The 20,977-nt window shown below is 36.3% G+C and overlaps 1 protein-coding gene across 9 annotated transcripts in view; it reads left to right on the top strand.

The window, feature by feature from the left end:
* Positions 1–20,977, top strand: part of ADGRV1 (adhesion G protein-coupled receptor V1) — a 590,892-nt gene that overhangs the window by 118,170 nt on the left and 451,745 nt on the right. For all 9 annotated transcript variants that reach the window (XM_053907199.1, XM_053907200.1, XM_053907201.1 and 6 more), the window contains 7 exons: positions 369–545; positions 4,929–5,109; positions 6,022–6,224; positions 10,624–10,753; positions 13,593–13,673; positions 15,031–15,170; positions 17,467–18,076. In XM_053907199.1, the coding sequence (XP_053763174.1) occupies positions 369–545; positions 4,929–5,109; positions 6,022–6,224; positions 10,624–10,753; positions 13,593–13,673; positions 15,031–15,170; positions 17,467–18,076 (1,522 nt within the window). The remainder of the gene's footprint in view (positions 1–368; positions 546–4,928; positions 5,110–6,021; positions 6,225–10,623; positions 10,754–13,592; positions 13,674–15,030; positions 15,171–17,466; positions 18,077–20,977) is intronic.

The following is a 20,977-nucleotide window of genomic DNA, read 5'->3' as shown; positions in this document are numbered from 1 at the left end:
TTAGATTTATCCGAGACTGTCGGATAAATTTTTTTTGATAGATGTTTTGTACCATAGCATGCAGAAAAGTGGCTGGCATATATGAAGTATCAATGAATGAATTACATGTACAGTTAACTGATTATAATTGTTGTAATTTTCATATTTTGCATTTTTGTATTTTTATAAAATCTCTAAAAGTGTGAGACAAAAATGCATGGTTTTGAGTATTTCTTAGCAGTCATAACTATGTCTGGAGGAATGGAGAAGCTTCCTCACAGTGTTAGAAAGTTACAGAATTAAGTTTATGGTAATTACATGAAAGCATTATAATTTTATCACTGACTTAAATCGGTATGTGTTTATAAATAATTTATGCTCAATTTCAGATTGCAGAGGAGGGATCCACCATTTCATGTGTGGTGGAACGAACCAGAGGAGCTCTGGATTATGTGCATGTTTTTTATACCATCTCACAGATCGAATCTGAAGGCATTAATTACCTTGTTGATGATTTTGCTAATGCCAGTGGAACTATCACGTTCCTTCCTTGGCAGAGATCTGAGGTAAACCCTACCTTGTTTCCTTGAAAGTCTCCTGGAAAGCTTTTCCTGTTTGTTCTGTAACTTATTTGCAACTTCTTGCTGTTTAAGCGATGTAAAGTATTCAGGTAATTAGGTAAATATCATGGTCTAAAATGTTTTTTTAATTTATTTATGCAAAATAAAAACTAAAGGTTTTGAATGATTATAGTATTATTATAGTTTTATAGTTTTATATCTTCTTTAATTCCTGTATAATAAAAATGGTATAACTTGAAGGTTTGTCATTGTGGGTTTTTTGTTGTTGTTGTTGTTGTTGTTATTACTACTGATACAATGGGAAACTGCAGCGATCTTAATGGTACTCTTCTAATCAGCCAATGAGGAATTCTTATAACTATAATCTCACTTTGTTTTTAAACATGGAAAAAATGAGGTAGTTTTTCTTTGTTTTGAAAGTACAAGTGATCTCAAGTTTTATCAAAACTTTCCATGAACTATCGTCTCATTTCTGAATAGGTGCTCCAGAAATAAATGGCACTTCTTGTAAGTGACATCGAGGTGAGACTGTGTCCTCTACCAGAATTAAAAATTTTTTTTTAATGTTTATGTATTTTTGAGAGAGAGAGGTAGAGCACAAGCAGGTCAGGGGCAGAGAGAGAAGGAGACACAGAATCTGAAACAGGCTCCAGGCTCTGAGCTGTCAGCACAGAGCCCGATGCTGGGCTCGAACTCACGAGCTGTGAGATCGTGACCTGAGCCGAAGTTGGATGCCCAACTGACTGAGCCACCAAGCACCCCCTCTATCAGAATTTTTTAAAACATTCTTCTAGTCTACCATGTTAGAATATTCACATCAGTATAATTTTTCATTAAAAATGTAAGTAGCTTATATGTCATTAATGATACATAGTAAAATAACTTAAGGCTTGCAAATATAATCTTTGAGGAAATATCTAAGGGATTTAGGAGTTAATTGGTTGGAAAAGATAAAATTGAGGGAAGACTTAAAATATGCTTAAGATTTAAAGAGTTAACACTAAAGAATGATCAAATCTCTATAATTTGGGGAAGAAGGAGATTAAATTGTTTATAACAAAAGTTCTCCAATAACAGGCTGCAGATAGATCCATGGTAAATATTTTGCTGATTCTTTGGTAAAGTGAGGAAAATTATGAAAACTAAGCAAGTTTTCATAAGGCTAACAATGCTATTTAAAGAACTGTATTTTAATCTGATGTTGTCTTTTTCACTACTTTTCTGGATTTAAAGTATTCTTTTTTTTTTTACTCAAGTAATAATGGTGGCATTTAGTCACTTATTTATGTTTCTACTTGGAAAACAGAGTTGATCCCCCAGATTTTCCTTGGGAAATTTACCAACTATGAAGTGAAAATATAACCAGAAACCATTGTTTTATAAACACATTTTGGAAGAGCTAAGAGTTAATCAGATTCTGGAAAATAAGCTCTTGTGAAGTTATATTTAAAATATTTTCTTCTATAATTTTTAGTTTCTTTAAGCAATAAGTGATCTTTATTGCAAAGTAGTAACATTGACTAGTGGGGTTGGTTTATAATACGATGTCTGCTAGATCTACACCAACCACTTAATCTGGCTTTGTAAGACATGGTGATGTTTTGGTGTTACTTTTTATAGCAACATTTGTTAGCTTTGCTTTGTAGGGGCAAGATATCTGAAATCTTCAGACTGCATATTGTTATTTTTAGTTTAGGAACAATGACATGATTTGGGTAGTAGGTATCATTTTTGCCCTTCCCCTTGAGTATTTTGGCTGTGCCATATGTTAATTTCTTATTTAAAATTTTGATTAAAATGAACATTAAAACCAAATTCAGACCTGCTAAATCAAACTCTTAAGAAAAACTACATTAAAAAAAAGTCCTCCAAATGGTTTTAGCCCAAAGATTAGTACTTTGGAGATTGCATTTGGAGTGAGAGTGCATTGTCAGAATGTTGTCACCCTTCTTTCTGGGAGAAACCAGGAAGGCCTCTTCATTCCTTTCTGTTCTCCACTTGCTATGCTAAGTGAGTCATCAGGGTCTGGGTCTTCTATCTCTAGAACAAATCTCAAATCCATCTGTTTTTCTTCATCTCCACTGTCACTGCATTATTCAGAATCTCATTCTCTCTCATCATTCACCTCCTGTCTCAGCCCCTAGCATCCTTTCTTGCCCTGTCCACTCTGTTTACACTCTGCCCTGGTACTGAGTCTAAAACAAAATTCTCATTTTGTCCGTTTCCTGCTTATGATTCTTCTGTTCTCTCCACTGCCTGTGGAATGAAGTCCCAATTTTTTTTTGGCATTTGAAAATTTATTACTGTCATGTTTTCACCATCAAAACTTATGATCTTGGTCTTTCTTTCTTCTCTTTGTGTAAGGCCAATAGAGAGACACTGGCTACTTCACCAATCTTAAAACAAACTCCAGGAATGTTACCAACAGCATGACCTTTGTGACCAAATCCAACAACCAGAACTTCGTCATTTTCCTGGAACAGAATCAACAGTTTACTTCTGGTGTCAGCAACTATCACTAAAAATACCCGTTTGTTATATAAAAAAACTGGGAGAAAATATCTTAAGAACAGAAACTACAATAGACTAAAACTCTTACCTCAATAAAATTCAACCATCTTTGGATACAAAGGCTGTGATTTTTTTTTTTTTTTTTTTTTTTTTTTTTTTTTGCCATTCTTGATCAGCTACACCCTGACACACTTCCTGATGGCAGAATTTGGCTGTTTGGCTCCGACCCCTTTTTTCCAGCACACCTCCCTTTTCACGGGTCGTGTCTTCAAAAGTATTGGCCTTCAGGGCTCTGCCCAACTGGGCTTTCTTGTACTGAATATGGCACTTCCATCTTGCCCATCCTGCTGGTGCTGTGGGCCTGAGAGTCAAAATTGTTTTTAGTGTTAGCATAAAAGGTCCCTTTGAACTGAGCTAATTATCTGTCTAGCCTTATCTCCCACACCAGTGATGGTGGTCTAATTTCAGTTTCCCTGTATGCCTTATTCTTTCACACCGGCTCCCTCTACAAGTGCTGTTTCTTTTACTCGGAATGTCCTTCCCATTATTATTTACAACCACAACTAACACATTAAGACACTTAAAACGTGTCTGTTGTAAAATCGTTAGTAGGTAAAGTTGGTTGTTCTTTTTATGTGTACTTTGTGCATAACCCTATTATGACATTTTACATTGCATTTGATCAATTAATATCTTGTTACATTTTTAATATATGGAATATATTAAATACTATAATAACTATATTTAATGATTCAAAACCAGACCAGTAACCTACTAACTAGCAGTTTACATTGTTTTAAATGTTTTCCTTGTCATCTCTTTCCTACAATAGCCCGTGAGCCTCTTTGGGATTGGGGCATTTTCCAATCTTGGCACATTGTGGGTGTCACGGCATGCTTATTCAGTTAATAAAGGGAGGGGAATTGTTTTTTCACTTCAGATTTTGACTTAAATTTTGTAGAGCTTGGCTTGAGTTATTGCTACTTTTTTGGAAAGATTACTTACACCAGATTTTCAAAGTCCATTTTGAATCTCTTTTTAAAAATTCTACTACTAAGAATGTCAGGTGTTCCTTAGGCAGGAACTAGACATGTATATGTTGTCCGTTCAACTGCCCCCTGCACATCCCATCAGATAACATGCAGTTCCTTATTTATGAACTTTGTACCCTGAGGTTGGTCATACCACTGTCGTTGGTACAAGCAATATATGATATTACATTGATACATTAATATGTCATGTATGGTATGATGTTAATACATCAATATGGTATTTTCATTTTATTTATTTTATTTTACTTATTTTTTTATTTGAGAGAATGTGAGCAGGAAAGAGGGGCAGAAGGAGAGAGAGAATCCCAAGCAGGCTCCACACTCAGTGCAGAGCCCAACGTGGGGCATGATCCTCTGACCCTGGGGTCACAACCTGAGCTGAAATCAAGAGTCGGTCACTCACCTGAGCCACCCAGGTGCCCCTCAATATGATATTTTTAGACAGAAAGTGTTCATACTCGACACCCATTATTGTTTAAGAATTCACTTCTCTGGTCCTTCTCTGTCTGTGTTTTAATGTTTAATAAATGGATCATGTTAGGTGTTGTCAATACAGAGCCTGCTTGGGATTCTCTGCCTCCCTCTCTCTCTGCCCCTCCCCTGGTCACCTGTGCATGCATGCTTGCATTCTCTGTCTCTCTCTCCCTCAAAAGTAAATAAACATTTTTTAAAAAGGAAGTGGATCATGTTACATAGTAACTTCAATTAAATATAACTTAATTGGCTATTTTCTTTTCTTCTGGTAAGTGGTAAGTCATTTCTGTATGCCTCATTGCTTCATGCCTCTGGATTTTTACATTTATAGGTTCTGAATATATATGTTCTTGATGATGATATTCCTGAGCTTAATGAGTATTTCCGTGTGACGCTGGTTTCTGCAATTCCTGGAGATGGGAAGCTGGGATCCATCCCCACCAGTGGTGCAAGCATAGACCCTGAAAAGGAAACAACAGATATCACCATCAAAGCTAGTGATCACCCATATGGTAACCAAGCCCTCCTGGAAGAAGAATGCTCTCTTCTCCGGGTATATTTGGTCTAGTTAAGAACTTCTGAAGGGAGATTTTGCAAATGATTGCAATTGAACTCCTTTGGGTCCTCTAACTTGTGGGCTCTTGAAATTCTAAGCTGCCATTTTGAGGGACATTGTTTATAAAAGAAAATACAAAGATCAATTTCTGAAGTTTACAAATATATTTTGAAAGGTATATACAGGATTATTTAAAACAAAAAAAGTACTTTCATTCATGGCTTTCAAAATTTTTTTATTTAAAAAATTATCTTCTAGTGATATGTTAACAACTAATTAATTGAAATACTTTGTAATTTATATTGTACTGTCTTAAAGAAGTGAAGTTATCACTGTCTGTTTATATTAATTTCTTTTTGTGCTGCAAAGTGATAATTTTCTTAATTGTGGAGTTATCACAGATATCCGTCCTAACAAATAGAGACTGTTATTCTATATTGAAAATTAATAGTTTTTTGGGGGGCATAAAGCAAGAAAAACTAGTAACAGTTCTGTGTAGGGAACCTGAGAGGCTCTTGAACTCTGATTTTACAGTTAAATTTTTCTTAAATGGGTTGCAAATCCTTTAGGGAGGCATTTATCATGTTCTGCTCTAAGTTTAAGAATGAATTCTAGAGACTCAAATATTCTAGAGATTCTTTGGGTAGAGACAAAGAAAATTTTAACTTATATTGAAAACTTAACACATTCTGTGTCAAAAGCATGTTAATCAAATCTTCACTGAAGTCTTTCTAAATGAAAGCCCTCCGAATTTTATTCTGGTGGCCAAAATAATTGTGCAAGTTTGTTTCAGATGAATTCTGAAGATGTTTCAGAAGAAATTCTTCCACAGATCACTGGGGTCAGAATGGCTCTCTGTGTCTTGCAGGCTTGCTGCAGTTCTCCACAGGGCTGCCCCCTGAGCCTGAGGACGCGATGACCCTGCCTTCAAGCAGCATGCCTCACGTCACCGTGCAGGAGGAAGATGGAGAAGTGAGACTATTGGTCGTCCGGGCACAAGGACTCCTGGGGAGGGTTCTGGCGGAATTTAGGACGGTGTCACTGACGGCATTTAGTCCTGAGGACTATCAGGTAAATCACTTGATCATTTGGAAGCCATATTTATCAAAGAGACTCAGTCCTTCCCTTGCGGGAGTGGAAGAGACTTGCACTGGTCCCCTGTTATACTCAACAAGCAAAATAAGCGCTGATGGATTGCTCTCTAGCCTGTTGATTTCTACAAATTCAAGTACTTCAGTCCTTTAACGCCTGACACTTAAGTAGCTCTCATACTGATAATTTCTCTTGTGTCTTATATTTGTCATAGTGTTCACTTATATTACTTATTTTAAGGTCACAGATTTTGATATATAGGGTATATATTTAAAATTCTATTTCTTAAACGTTTTATTTTTTTAATATTTTAAAAAATGTTTATATTTTTGAGAGAGGGAGAGAGGGAGAGAGAGAGAGAGAGAGAGAGAGCGAGCAAGCACCAGTGGAGGAGGGGCAGAGAGAAAGGGAGACACAGAATCTGAAGCAGGCCCCAGTCTCCGAGCTGTCAGCACAGAGCCTGATGCGGGGCTCAAACTCAAGAACTGCAAGATCATGACCTGAGCTGAAGTTGGATACTCACTTGACTGAGCCATGCAGGCACCCGTCTTTCTTCAACATTTAAAATTTTTTTTAATGTTTATTTATTTTTGACAGAGAGAGCAAGTGCATGAGCAGGGGAGGAACAGAGAGAGAAGGAGACACAGAATCTGAAGCAGGCTCCAGGATCTGAGCTGTCAGCACAGAGCCTGACATGAGGCTTGGACTCACAAACTGTGAGATCATGACCTAGCTGAAGTCAGACACTCAACTGACTGAGCCACCCAGGTGTCCCTTAAACATTTTAAACCCTCTTGTATGCTTCCATCAAACAGGTCCAAAATTGTAAAGAAATTGTATATCCATGTCTTTTCCATTTGAATTATATTATTCTCCAAGTGAGAAGTAGTGTGGCACTGGCAAACAGAAGCTTGGGATTTTGAGCTGGACCAGACTGGGTTTCAACTGGTCTTCTAAATGTGTGACCTTGGGAGCCTCAAATCTTCCTAACCTTAGTATCCTTATCATTAAGAGGAGACCATGTCTACTGGGCAGAATTGCTCTGAGGATGGATGGCAGCATTTTAAGTGTCATGTACTATACATGGCACATACACAGTGACATTGTTACCGCTGCCTATTCTTATTATCACCAGTTCGTTCATATTAAGCAAATGCTCATGATTTCTTCTTGGCTGTACTTCTCAGGATGTATTTTCTATCCTTCAACAACTTTATTTTCCCAAAGAGTCCTCTTTTTAAAATTTAATATTAGGGGCGTCTGGGTGGCTCAGTCGGTTAAGCGGCTGACTTTGGCTCAGGTCATGATCTCGCGGTCCGTGAGTTCGAGTCCCGCGTCAGGCTCTGTGCTGACAGCTCAGAGCCTGGAGCCTGTTTCAGATTCTGTGTCACCCTCTCTCTGACCCTCCCCCATTCGTGCTCTTTTCTCTGTCTCAAAAATAAATAAACGTTAAAAAAAAATTTAAAATTTAATATTAGTTTCCCTCCTTCTTCCTAATAAGACCTGCACAATGGTTTGGAGTTCAGTAATTTGTATATAGTTTTCTGTTCAAACCTCAGAAACCTTGCCTAATTGAATTCAATTAATTTTGGCTGTAGTCCAGTGGGCAAAGTTTTCTCAGATTTCTTCTTTCTTAGACTCTTTTTCTTGGGCAAGTTCTATTTCTCTTGCCTTGACATTTATTGTATCTTTAATTAATTTGATATATAACATATTCCACAAGACATTACAGCTTAGCTTAATATTCTCTGCATTCTCTTAAAGAAATACTTTAGTCCTTATATTGGTGGTCTCCAATTTCTAGTTATTCTGGAAATCCCCAATCTCCAGTTGGATTATCATTTTCTTTAATAACCAAAACAAAATAAAGCAAAACCTATGCCCCTATATTTCATGACAGTCAGACTACCCTTGAAGACATTTCTGATGATTTTTAGGGTATTTGGATGTCCTGTTTGTCACTGGTTTTCACTTTGAACTGTAATCTTTGCTTTTCCCTGAAAACCTGATAACTTCTTCACTTCTCTATGATGGGTTAGCTCTTTCTGGTCTGCATTAGCATATAAAAGCAAGACTTTTTAGGCTGTGTGTGTGAGTATGCAAGTGTCGGGGAAGGAGGGAAAGTGCCAGGAGGGATCCTCTACTGAAGAGGAGACAATTGCATATCAGATATCACTGTTCTTAAGTTTATTCTCTTATATTGAGGTACACGTGGTCCCCACCATCCAGGTGCTTACTCCCAGCTCTTGAGAATGATATTAAATAGCTAATTAATGACTGAATCACAGTTACAGAAATGTTCAAGTTTGGTACTATGGGAGAGAAGTGGATATTGACATAGGGTAGTGGAGGTGGCCTTTTTTTGGGGAAGTGATACTTATGCTGAGCTCTGAAGTTTAAAGAGGAGAAAACTAGCAAACTAGGTGAAGCGGGAGGGAAGAACTACCTGAGATCTCATGGTAAAATGGCATGAGTAAAATGGTTAAATGGCCCTAATGAGGAGCAGAAAGAAGACCAGTGTTTCTGGAATGTGGACAGATAGGTGTCATGATAAAAGATAAGGTAAACAAGGGCCTGAATCTTCCTAGGCCTTAGATCTCATGCTATATTTGTGCCTTATATTTTAATAGCAAGGAGAAGTAATTGAAAGGTGTTATATATTTATGAAAGATTATGAAACTGAACTGGGGAGAATGGATTGGAAGATATAGGCACTGGATGCAGAAAGGCCAGTAAGGAGTCCATTTTCTAAACAAGGCGAAAGGTGTTAGTATTTTGGACTAGGTAGATCATGGTGTATATGTAAAGAAGTAGGTGGTCTCAAGAAGTGTGTCAGAGTTGAAATGGCAGGACGTGAAGGTTGTTTATTGTAAAGGATAAAAAGAAGAAGGTGTCAAAAGTGACCCCCTAGTTCTGGGCATGAACAACTTGCTGCTATATAATTTAGTACGATGGAGAGGATTGGATAAGGCATAGATTTTTTTAAGGGAAAATTGTGACTTAAAAATTCTGACAGAAATTATAAGAAAACTTTGAAGTAGGCATTAAGATTTAAGTCTAGATATAGGGGTTGGAGAGAGGAATTTAAGAGTTGGGAGCATATAAATAATATTAAAAGCCTAAGCCTATGGTATCCTTGTCTAGAGAGAGTCTAATAAACAGCAGTTTTTAGAGGTCATAAGGAGACTGTTAAAATCAGTAACGAATACTAAAAAGGATGAGTTAGAAAGTTAAGGAAAAATGGTGAGTGTGATATGGAATACCAGAGAAAAACATATTTCTGGAGAGTTAATGGCTAATTGTGTAGGATATTACAAAGGTCAAGTTAAAAGATGGTTTCCTTAGACAGTCAAATATTATCTCTGTTGTTAACACTTGTAGAATTACTCTATTGATGATTGCCCTCTAGGCAAAGTTAATTACTTCCTTCTTGAGCAAACTATATGTATTTTACAGCTGTTGTTATTCTATTTGAATTATTATATTACACAGTTAACATTCCTGATAGAATCTTCTCCATCTCGCTAGAGATTTGTCTTGGTTATTTTTGAATTCCACGCATTTAAAATGGTGCCATTGTACATGCTGTGCATTTGGTAAATATTTTTAAAAAGTAAATAAATGAATAAGTAAATTGGTACTTGGGTTTCTTAATTTAGCTTTAAGGCCATTAATAGCTCCTGAGAATGTAATATAGTTTGTCCATGCAAACTAACACTAGAAAAATTTGAACAACTTTAAGGTGTATTCTCATGTCTTGAGGGGACAGTGTTTTTTTTTTTAAGAGATAATGAAGATGGGAGTAAAAAAGGACCGTAAGACTTTGAATTTAAATAAGTTTTTGTTTTTCCTGTAGTATGTGAACTTTTGTGATGGGAGATCTATCTGTATGACGAATTGCAGTTGCAAGTACAATCAAGAAAATGTTAATGCCCAATAGACAGATATTTATTGTTTGGAGAAATTCTCAGAATGAAAACACCAAAATGCTGTTGTTAGGCACTGAGTAATTACATTACTCAATGATATAATTTGAATAGCTCTAAATATACTTGTCAAGAGACATGTGCATTGAATTAATTTAGGAATTTGTGGTTTTCACATATTCAGATATCTCATTTGCCTTGACTATCTTTTTGATGAATAGCTAAACAAGAGAAATAAAAATCTGTCTGCTTTATTTAGTTGTGGAGAATATTTGTTTAGAATTTGTATTGAACACTATCCATATCCACCTAAGGACTTTGAGGTTTATATTCTTATTATGTTATTCTGTTTCAGTATTTACAACAATGTGGGACATAGTAAATACTCATTGTGCACATTAATATTCAGAATAATTATAATCTAATGGATAAATGTTTTGTTTGTATTTCAGAGTGTTTCTGGTACCTTAGAATTTCAACCAGGAGAAAGATACAAATACATTTCTGTTAACATCACTGATAATTCTGTCCCTGAATTGGAAAAATCTTTTAAAGTTGAGTTATTGAACTTGGAGGGAGGAGGTAAGCTGGTGACTCAAAAGTGTCATATATTTGCTTGTCCATTCAGCTTGATGATAGTAGATTCTATTAAGGAAATGCAATCCTTGGAATCAATGTAACGTTTTTTTTAAATGAGTGAATTACTAGTTTTTGGAAAGAGCACCCTGAAGATTAATAATTACTAATATACTAATAATTGTATGGTAGGCAGTTTCTGATGGAGAGTCCCTTTCTTTTATTGGTAAAAAGAAAATTTCCATCTTTCCACATAAAGTTAGAATATTTATTGGTTTTAGAAATCAATATTCAACTCATAGTTTTATTTACATAGACTTTTGCTGTGAGGTTGGTTAATTCTGAGTTAATATTTCTAACGTTTATTGTAAGGACACCATCTGTTCGTATTGTTTTTTCCCCTTTTATTACCCATTGGTCTTTTCCTAAAGTAGATGTGCTTTTAGCATGAAGTAGTATAATTGTTCTCATTCACCAAATCATAGTTGTCATTTGTAGTAGGTGCCCCTAAAATCACATCTTTCCTTTCTCCCACTTTTGGATTTTCATAGTAGCTCCTTCAGAGCTATTTCCACATGTAGCCCAGGTAAAAACTAGTCCTTTCAGTTAATTTATTATGAGGTGATTATCAATAAAACAGGTCAGCAGTACTTTGTCTTCAATTATGATATTCAAAATCTCCAATTTTCATAGATTTTTGGAGTCAGAATTCATTTTGTGGCAAAACCCATCTGCACTGGAGAGAGGCTATTTATAGTCTTTATCCCATTTGGATGAACTATTTATATAGATTTCTTTGCAGAAGTGTTAATGTATTTGATATTCAGGTACTGCTTGGGGTGTTATAGAATATATATGATGTGCATCATATTCCCTTTATAAATGTAAGAAATTGAGAGTTGGTATGGAATCAGCAGGACATTTTCTTCCGTTACAAAACCTTGTATTATCATCTTGTTATTATCTTCATGTTTTAGTGAAGAAAGTTACAATACTGTATAAGCCATCCAAAGGGAGAGATTGAGTAAAATAGAAATATTAAAATTGTCTTTTACTGTGTAATGAGACTTTGGAGTAAGTATGCAGGATTTCCCCACATTTCCTTTCCCTGTGTTCACAAAGCCCAGGGTGAAAGCAAAGGAGGCCAAGCCAGGAAAGGGACTAAATAGTGCCACAGGTTGGTTGACTGCATAGAACAGTATAAATATGCTGAATGGCCTTTTTTGGAGAGCGACATGTAAAAATGCCAGCCTTGTTTGTCCTCCAGAGACAATTACTCGCATGTCTGAATCATTATTTTCATGACAGGACTTCATTAATTAGAGGTCACTATAAAATAGGTGAAAAGTTGTTCTTTGTATCCCTTGTAGCCAGTAGTACGTATTTAATAGAGAAAATGTTAGTGATCATTATTGATTAATAAGTAACATTAAATATCTTCAGAAGTAATATTTGTCACCATAGTGATTTTATGTAGAAACTTCTCCCCATATGTTTAGAATATGCACCGTTCTGTTACATGTTAATTGGGCATGGGTACTCATTTGAAAACCAGTCTTGCATTCTCATTAGAAGCAATAGTGGCAGACAGTCTCATTTTCCCCTCAGTGAGTTGGGATCGGAGGTAAAGGGATCTAGGTACCAGCTTCTATTCTGAGTCATAGCTAGGGACTGCCTAAGAAGTGCAGTATTGTGGGGAGTTAAATTCTTTTGATAGCCACCCACATAGATATTTTATGTTATTCAGGGTACATTGGTGTTGAACTTCACCATCTCTCATGATGTGTAGGTAATATAGGGGATGCACTGGATATTCCCTAAAATTCATTTTGTCTCTTAAGTCTCTAAGGTGATTTCAGATGCGTGATGTTGTAAATTCTCATGTCTAGTGTATCCCATTCCTGTTGAGGGGAGGAACAGAAGAGCAGGGCAGATTTTAAAATAGCATGTCAGTCAGGCATATAGGTATGGATGTGGACTTTCTTCTCTTACTCCTCTTCTTTTCTACTGCTACCATTACTACCCTTCCTTTCTTCTTTGTTTGTAAACATTTGATAAATTAATGAGGGGGGTATAAGATGTATTGGAAGTGAAGGTAATACTACTTTTTCTTTATCATAGTCTTTACATATTGCTGAAGTACTTTATTCTTTACATTATTTGTTTGGTCTTTACAACAGTTCTGTACAAAGCAGCCATTTTAGAGGTGAGAAAACTGAGATACCAAGAGGTTTAATGACTTGCTGAAGGTTTTCCAGTGGGTATCTCTCACAGCCAGGTGTGAAGTAGACGGTTTTACACCACTTGCCGAGGCCTCTTTCTACCATGTCAGTGGCAAAAGGGTGCTCAAGTCTGAGGATGGAAAATAAAGTGGGAATTTGAACGTATGGCTGGAGGGAAACGTTGGGCGCATTTCCCTAATTTTGAGTTTGATTCTTGTGTATGGTAAGGTGACTCTGTCATAGTCGTATAGGCCTAACTGTGGTTATACACAACCACAAATATTTTAAAAATATTTAAAATGTTAAAAACAATATACATTGCTTTAAGTAAGTGATTTAAAAAGAAAACTGGTCAAGTTGGCAGAAATGAGAAATACCAATTTACAACTTATTTACATGGAATATTTCCTAAAGCTCTGGATGAATTTTTAATAAATTGGTAGCTTGACTAATATTATACTTTTACCATTTAAAATAATTTATTTTCTATGGAAGAATGCATGCCATTGGGTGAATATTACTACATTTTCCTCTTTTCTGGATATGTTTTAAGAGCTCTCCATTTTCTCACTGTGTCAATGTGTATTGTGTGGGTGTGTGTGTCTCTGTGTCTCCTTGTGAAGTGACTGAATTCTTTAGGGTTGATGGCAGTGGTAGTGGTGACGGGGACATGGAATTCTTCCTTCCAACTATTCACAAACATGGTAAGCAGCTGTTCCAAGGCCCTGTACTAGTCTGCATTTTATTTTAACTTTGCAGAGACAACAATACTAACCAATTATTTACGCCTACTATGTGCAGGTCCTTTACATGTTTTCTCATTAACCATAACAGCAACTTTTTGAAGTATTATTTGCTCTGTGTTACAGTTACCTAGCTAGGCAAGTGATCAAGCCAGAATCAAATTCTTGCCTGCCTCCAAAGCCCAGACTTTTCTTTGTATGAACCCAATACAGTCGGTTTCCTGATTCTACTTGTAATAGAAATTTTGCTTGAATATCATTTATAAAATGATTTTTGAAAATCTTTTACATAGCTTTGAATACTTAAAAAGAGATAAATAGAACATTTATATTGTCATGTTAAATGTATCATGCTTATTTGCAAAAAGAACCAGCAGTCTTTGTATGTAGCATTTAATCAAAATATATGGGAAAAAGAAATTAAGGAGGCAATAAATGGGGAGAATTAGTTGCCAATCATTGGGAGGATATACTGAAAAGAGAATGCATTTGAAGTAGATTCATATGCCAGTATGATTCAGCATTTTTTTTTTTTTTGTATTGGGAGAAAACAAATAGAATACTTATTTCTTGAGGGAGAACTCTTTCTAATCTTCAGATGTTCCTTTTCACAATTTCAGGTTTTATATTTTAGGGTCAGAACTCATGTTCCTACCCCTCTCATTCCTAACTTCCATCAATGCCTCATGGAGCCACTGTATTTCATTACTCTGTTACTTTTGGAATTCCTCATTTTTTGTCTGCCTATATTAATACAACATAAAAGTTGAACATACTTCTTAGGAAATAATTCAGTACTTCTTTAGATATTGACACCTCTTTAGTTACAAGATTAGAATATTTGGGGCCAAGAGAGGTAGATCTGTAGTATTATAATATGTTGAAAAAATAGTCCTAGAAACCAAGAATCTGTTTAGCCAGATTGATGAAAATCATAGGGAAACTCTTTCATAAAGGCAAAAGTCATTTGGCTCATGTTCTTCTGAGGTCAGCAAAGGTTGTGGGAGACTTTCCTCATATACTCCGTGTGGAAGAATGTTCTCTTTCATAGGAGAGAAAAAGAAAAACAAGTTTTCCTTATTCATCTCCAAGTGCTTATACAGCACTTGTATATCACGTTGGTGCCAAAATAGAGAAAGGTCATAAAAGCATGAATATGTGTGGCAACCATTTGTGTCTGCCTTTCTTTCTAAAACAAATTAGAACGTACTCAATGAATGGAACAACTCTTTTCAAAAAGTTGTTCCTTGGCTTTTCTTTTGGTTTGCAAATTACTTATTAACATTTTCTTGCTATTTGTTGGAACTTATTCATGCAGCCAGTCTAGGAGTGGCTTCACAAATTCTAGTGACAATTGCAGCCTCTGACCATGCTCATGGTGTATTTGAATTTAGCCCTGAGTCACTCTTTGTCAGTGGAACTGAACCAGAAGATGGGTACAGCACTGTTACATTAAATGTGAGTACATTTTTTCCCTGCAGCCTTAGACATTTTGCCTACTTTTATTTTTTTCCCAAAGTGTACGTATTTATTTTGAGAGAGAGAGAGTGTGTGAGCAGGGGAGGAGTGGAGAGAGGGGGAGAGAGAGAATGCCAGGCAGGCTCCTTCTTGCCAGAGCAGAGCCCAACCCAGGGCTCGAACCCATGAACCATGAGATCATGACCTGAGCCAAAACCAAGAATCAGATGCTCAACCGACTGAGCCACCTACGCGCCCCCACTTTGTCTTCTTTTAAAGTTGTTTTATTGTATTATGAAGGTGTCCTTTATGTTATTTTTTTTTTCCTTTTTAGGTAGAGGGGAATGAGCCTAGTGGTACATACAGTACAAATTGATCATTGAATAGGGATTTGAATAAAGATTTGTCTTTTTATGTAGTTTTGCATATAAATTTATCTTGTGATTCTGAGGAATCATAAATCTTTAAGGAATATAGTGGAGCTATACAAGTGATATTTTATATAGATGTTGTACTAATTCGCTTAGGCTGTGGTAAAAAATGTCTCCTAAAGCTCAGTGGCTTAATATAACAAAGATTTGTTTTTCCACTCATGGTATATCTGCAACTTAACTTAGCAGTTGTCAGTCATTGAGGGATCAAGGATACAGAGGGAATAGCTCAGTGAGTCCTTCTGTCTTCATGGTGGTTGGTGGGGTGGGAGGGTTGTAGGGAGGGGTGGGAATGTGGATGTAGAGAACCTCATACTGGCTCTTATAGTTTCTTGTGATTCATAACATTTCCATTTACACTTTTGTGGTCAAAGCAAGTTACATGGCAGTGCCTAATGTTAACGGGTAGAAAGATGCAATCCTATCTCATCTCTCTCCCAAAGAGAAAGAAAATCCAAAACATTTATGAACAGCACTAATAATGAAAACTCTCTATGGGGTGTGTGTGTGTGTGTGTGTGTGTGTGTGTGTGTGTGTGTGTAGGTGTACTTCCTACACTGCTTTGTTCCAGTTAGGAATTAAGCAGAATTCTATTGTTAAACAACTGGCATGAGCTAGAAGCTTGCTCACCTTCCTCAAATTTTATGTAAATAATGAAGAAAGATCACTCAAAATACATCCCTTAGCACTCTTGTGGCAGATATTCAATATTAGAAAGGATAACTAATTATTCAAAAAAGAAAAAAAGAAAAGAAGGGATCAAGTTTTATAAAATTGTTGTCTTGAATGTTACTCTGATTAACATTCAGATTTAAGTATAAATAAAAATTATTATTTGGGACTTGGAGTAATTTTAAACCTCTTTACTCTTCTTAACATGTTACTGGCAAAAGCATTTCTTCTTAAATATATTTTATCAAACCTTGGGTGAAATATTTTTTTTGGTGAGTTTTCCATATTACATTGAAGATAAAAGGAAATAATTTGTTTTCCGAAATGAGTTTTTGTCTAACTTTTCAGAAAATATCATTCATTATTCCTTACAATGAAGGGTATAACATCTTGCAGTAAAAACAAAAATATTCATGAGTGTATTTAAATATAATAAATTATAGGGGCACCTGGGTGGCTCAGTTGGTTGGGCATTTGAGTCTTGATTTCAGCTCAGGTCATGTTTTCACATTTTGTGGGTTCGAGCCCCGCATTGAACTCCGCACTGGTGGTATGGAACCTGCTTGGGATTCTCCCTCTCTCTCTGCTCCTCCCCTGCTTGTGCTCTCTCTGTGTCTCTCAAAATAAATAAATAAACTGTAAAAAAATATATACATATATAATAAATTATTAATTACATTTGCTTCATTACTAATATTGCAGAAAAGATACAGCTGTAGGTAGTTTAGTTAGAAGCTAAAAATATTCAGTCAATTTGTAGCTTCATGCAACATCACTTTTTAAGTTGACTCTCTGAGGGTCTTCAAAGATGGGTAGTACTTCTTCCCTGCCATCAAGAATCTTATAGTCTCTTTTTTTAAATGTTTATTTATTTTTTGGACAGAGAATGAGAAGGGGGAGGGGGAGAGAGAGGGAGAGACACAGAAGCCGAAGCAGGCTCCAGGCTCTGAGCTGTGAGCACAGAGCTCAACGTGGAGCTGAAACCCACAAGCTGGGAGATCATGAACTGAGCTGAAGTCGGACACTTAACCACCTGAGCCACCCAGGTGCCCCTAGAATCTTATATTATTGGTAACAACTTATAAAGAATAAAATAAAAATTGAGTATACTGCTATCATTCTATATTTAAAAACCTCTAAATCAATCACTTTAATCCCTCTTTTAATACATTTTACCATTAAATATCTTCTAGATTCTGAGAAACCATGGAGCTCTGTCTCAAGTGACTTTGCTTTGGAGCATAGACTCTGATCCTGATGGCGATCTTGCCTTCACCTCTGGCAATGTCACATTTGAGATTGGGCAGAAGAGTGTCAACATCACAGTGGAAATACTTCCGGATGAAGATCCAGAACTGGATAAGGCCTTCTCTGTGTCAATCATCAGTGTGTCCAGTGGCTCTTTGGGAGTTCACACTAATGCCACATTAACAGTTTTGGCTAGTGATGATCCTTGTGGGGTCTTCATCTTTTCCGAGAAAAATAGGCCTATCAAAGTTGAAGAAGCAACCCAGAATATCACACTATCAGTGATAAGGTTAAAAGGCCTCATGGGAAAAGTCATAGTCACATATGCAACACTGGATGATATGGAAAAACCACCTTATTTTCCACCCAGTATAGCCAGAGCAAGTCAAGGAAGAGACTATATGCCAGCTTCTGGATTTGCTCTTTTCAGAGCCAATCAGAGTGAGGCAACCATAACTATTTCAGTTTTGGATGATGATGAACCAGAAAGGTCGGAGTCTGTGTTTGTTGAACTCCTCAACTCTACTTTAATAGAGAAAGTACAGAATCGCCCAAGTAAGTAACCACTAGTGTGTTTTTATTATTATTATTGAGGTAAGAATCCTAAAATAATAAATTAAGAATTGGGTATAGCAGAAAATTCTCTAAAAATAGTAAGCTCTGACTCTGAAAGCATCATCATACAAAAGTTGATCTATAAGGCAAATGGAAGTGGGACACTTGAAAACAAGAAGTCATGTTCTACAGGTCTCTAATGTTCCCAGACTAAATTTTTAAAAGCTTCTATGTAATCCCGTGCGAGTGACCTTTAGTACTATTGTATTATGTATTACAGCTTCAAAATCATTCTAGAATTAATCTGGGGATTTCAGGGACAGTCCTGGTAGTAAGTAAGATCCTGAGCCTCCCTCACTTTGATCCACTCTGGAAGATTCCCTAACTCATGTAGCCTCTTTGGTGATGAGTATGTAGATCCAGCAACTGCATGAGGGGAGGGGGACAGGATTGTGTAGCAGTAAGAAATCCTGTAAATTTGTGAGTCACTGAGAGTTGAGAAGGCACTAGTTGGGGATAAGAATGAGGAGTGACGCACGTTGGACAGAAGATCTGGCGCAGCAACTTCTTTTGAAAAGTAGCAGCCACTCCCCTTGGGGTTGTGGCTCAGTGGCTTTGTAGAGAGTCTGGTGGCTACTGGTAGAGAGCATGCCTGATGCTTGTGGACCTGAAAGCGGTTATTGTGTTAATATCTCTCTAAGCGGCCATGTAACTTTTAGAAACGTGTTTTTAAATAAAGAGAAAAATCTAGAATTCCTGGAATAAGGGAACAAGGAAGATTAGTGGCATTAATTTGATATTAATTTAACATCGGTTTTACGGCAATATTTATAAGAAAACAAAACCTTCTTAAGGAAGCTGGAATTACATATTCCAAAAGTAATATTCCAAGAGCTACATGTTGACTGTGTTTTGCCATATAAATTAAGTTTTCTCATAAATAAATTTCTTCACCTTACTGTAATACCTGGATGGTTATACTATATAGTGAGCAGCATTCTTGTCCACAATGTAAGTAACTGTAGTCCAGGATTATAGAAGGAAATTTACTTTATAGGACAACTGCTCACATTAAGTGTTCAGATTACAGTCAAGGTTAAAATTCTCATACAATACCCCATCCCTTTTTTTAAGATTTAAGATTTAAGATTAGTTAAAATTTGTAATACAACCCAGTGATTAATCTTATTAATTAAGAATTTAAAAAATGCCTTGTTTTCAAGGAACTCACAGTTTATTGAATAAGATAGAAATAAACCTGGAAGGGAGTATCACATACAGTGGTAGCTAGGGCTTTGGGCGTTGGTGTTAAGAGAATATTCCAATTTACAGTAATGAACTATTGGGCATAATCTTTTTGTGGCCCCCAGTTTCCTTACCTATTGTACAGAAATACCATGGGACTTAAATACAGTCATATATGTGAAAATGAATACAGTGTCTGGCACCTGGTAAGCATTCAGTAGGTATGAACAATTATTGTTAATAGCATGGTATATGCAGAATATCAATGTGCTGTAGGATGGGAGAAACAATCACTGTATGTTTTATGTTTGATATGTTCCTGGAACCAGGCAGCGTACTTGGGGCAACTCACAATAGGTGTAAGATACGATGTGAAATAATTAAAGAACAATTAAATGCAAATCTGTGTGATAGTGACTAAATTTTAATAGACAAAATCAGTGTAGGACCCAGCAGGGTCTCTCTTGCTGTGCTCTGCGTATACTCATTAATTTTGAGGAGAGCAGTAAGACAAGAGGTGATCAGCACGTGGGTAAGAGCATAGCGCAGAATGAACAGTTGTGGGTAATTGAAGGTTTTATACCTGGTTTGATGTGGAATTGTCTGTGGGGAATGAGAGATTTAGACAGCCCCTTACAGGATGCCTCTTGATGTGTCCGCCAAGTGCTAGCATGATATGTGACTTCCTCCCCATCTTTGTGCCTCTGATTCCTCATCTGTAAAATGTGGACAATGTTAGCTGCCCCATAGAGTGTGGGGATTAAATAACTTGATACAAGAAAAATGCTTCAAACAATGCCAGGCAAATTCTTGCCTAATCTAGTTGAATTTAATTATATTATATTGATTCATTATCAATAAATCATTATTTTTGATTTTGATTTTAACTGTGATACAATTTAGCATGGTCTCGGCCTATACCACTGAAATTAAATGGTGTTATTGTTTTTAGATTAAATTCTCAGAAAATGTTAAATTTTATTATTATCACACATGTCCAAGTACTACAATCGTTAGAGAGTTTACCAACTCAAAATTGTTTACTGCTAATAAGAGTTTGTTGATGCTTCGTTTGTGTTGAAAGGTCTCTTGTTATGTAGTTTTGTCAAGGGTGCTGGTTGAAATTGAACCTAGAAAATAAATTAGGAAGGGTTTGTGGAAGGTCATGTGTTTAAAATCAGGGGCAAGTGAGAAGAAAGCCTTGAAAGTACTGAGCACAATTGATTGAATCAGTGTTAGACAGCATTGAGGCTGACTGCTTTCTGGCCAAGGTAGTTGAGTGAGTGTTAACTGAGAGGGGGCAGAGAGGAACAGGTTTGTGAGCAAGGACAGGGACACAGAGAGGCAGTAATTTAATTAGAGAATGATGATTTGCAGCTGGTCTTTGAGGGCACGAAGCTTAATTACTTTCCTACTCAATTTTGTAACTGAAATGCTGTTTTTAAAAAAATTTTATGGCATGCTGGTAACTAATTAGAAGAGCATAATTCTGTAGGTGTCATCATTATCTGTTTTAATATTATGCAAAGTGATGATTAGTCACACTCGAATCATTTTTTGCCTTTTGACAAATTTCCAATACTTATTAAATTATTCCTGCAGGGTGACTATTCCTCTGCTAGAGATTCTATAATAAAAATCTCTCTAGAATGTAAA

Source organism: Panthera pardus, unplaced genomic scaffold, assembly GCF_024362965.1.
Source record: "Panthera pardus isolate Hobbes unplaced genomic scaffold, ASM2436296v1 HiC_scaffold_2, whole genome shotgun sequence".
NCBI classification, from domain to species: domain Eukaryota; kingdom Metazoa; phylum Chordata; class Mammalia; order Carnivora; family Felidae; genus Panthera; species Panthera pardus.
This window is presented reverse-complemented; position numbering and strand designations above follow the sequence as displayed.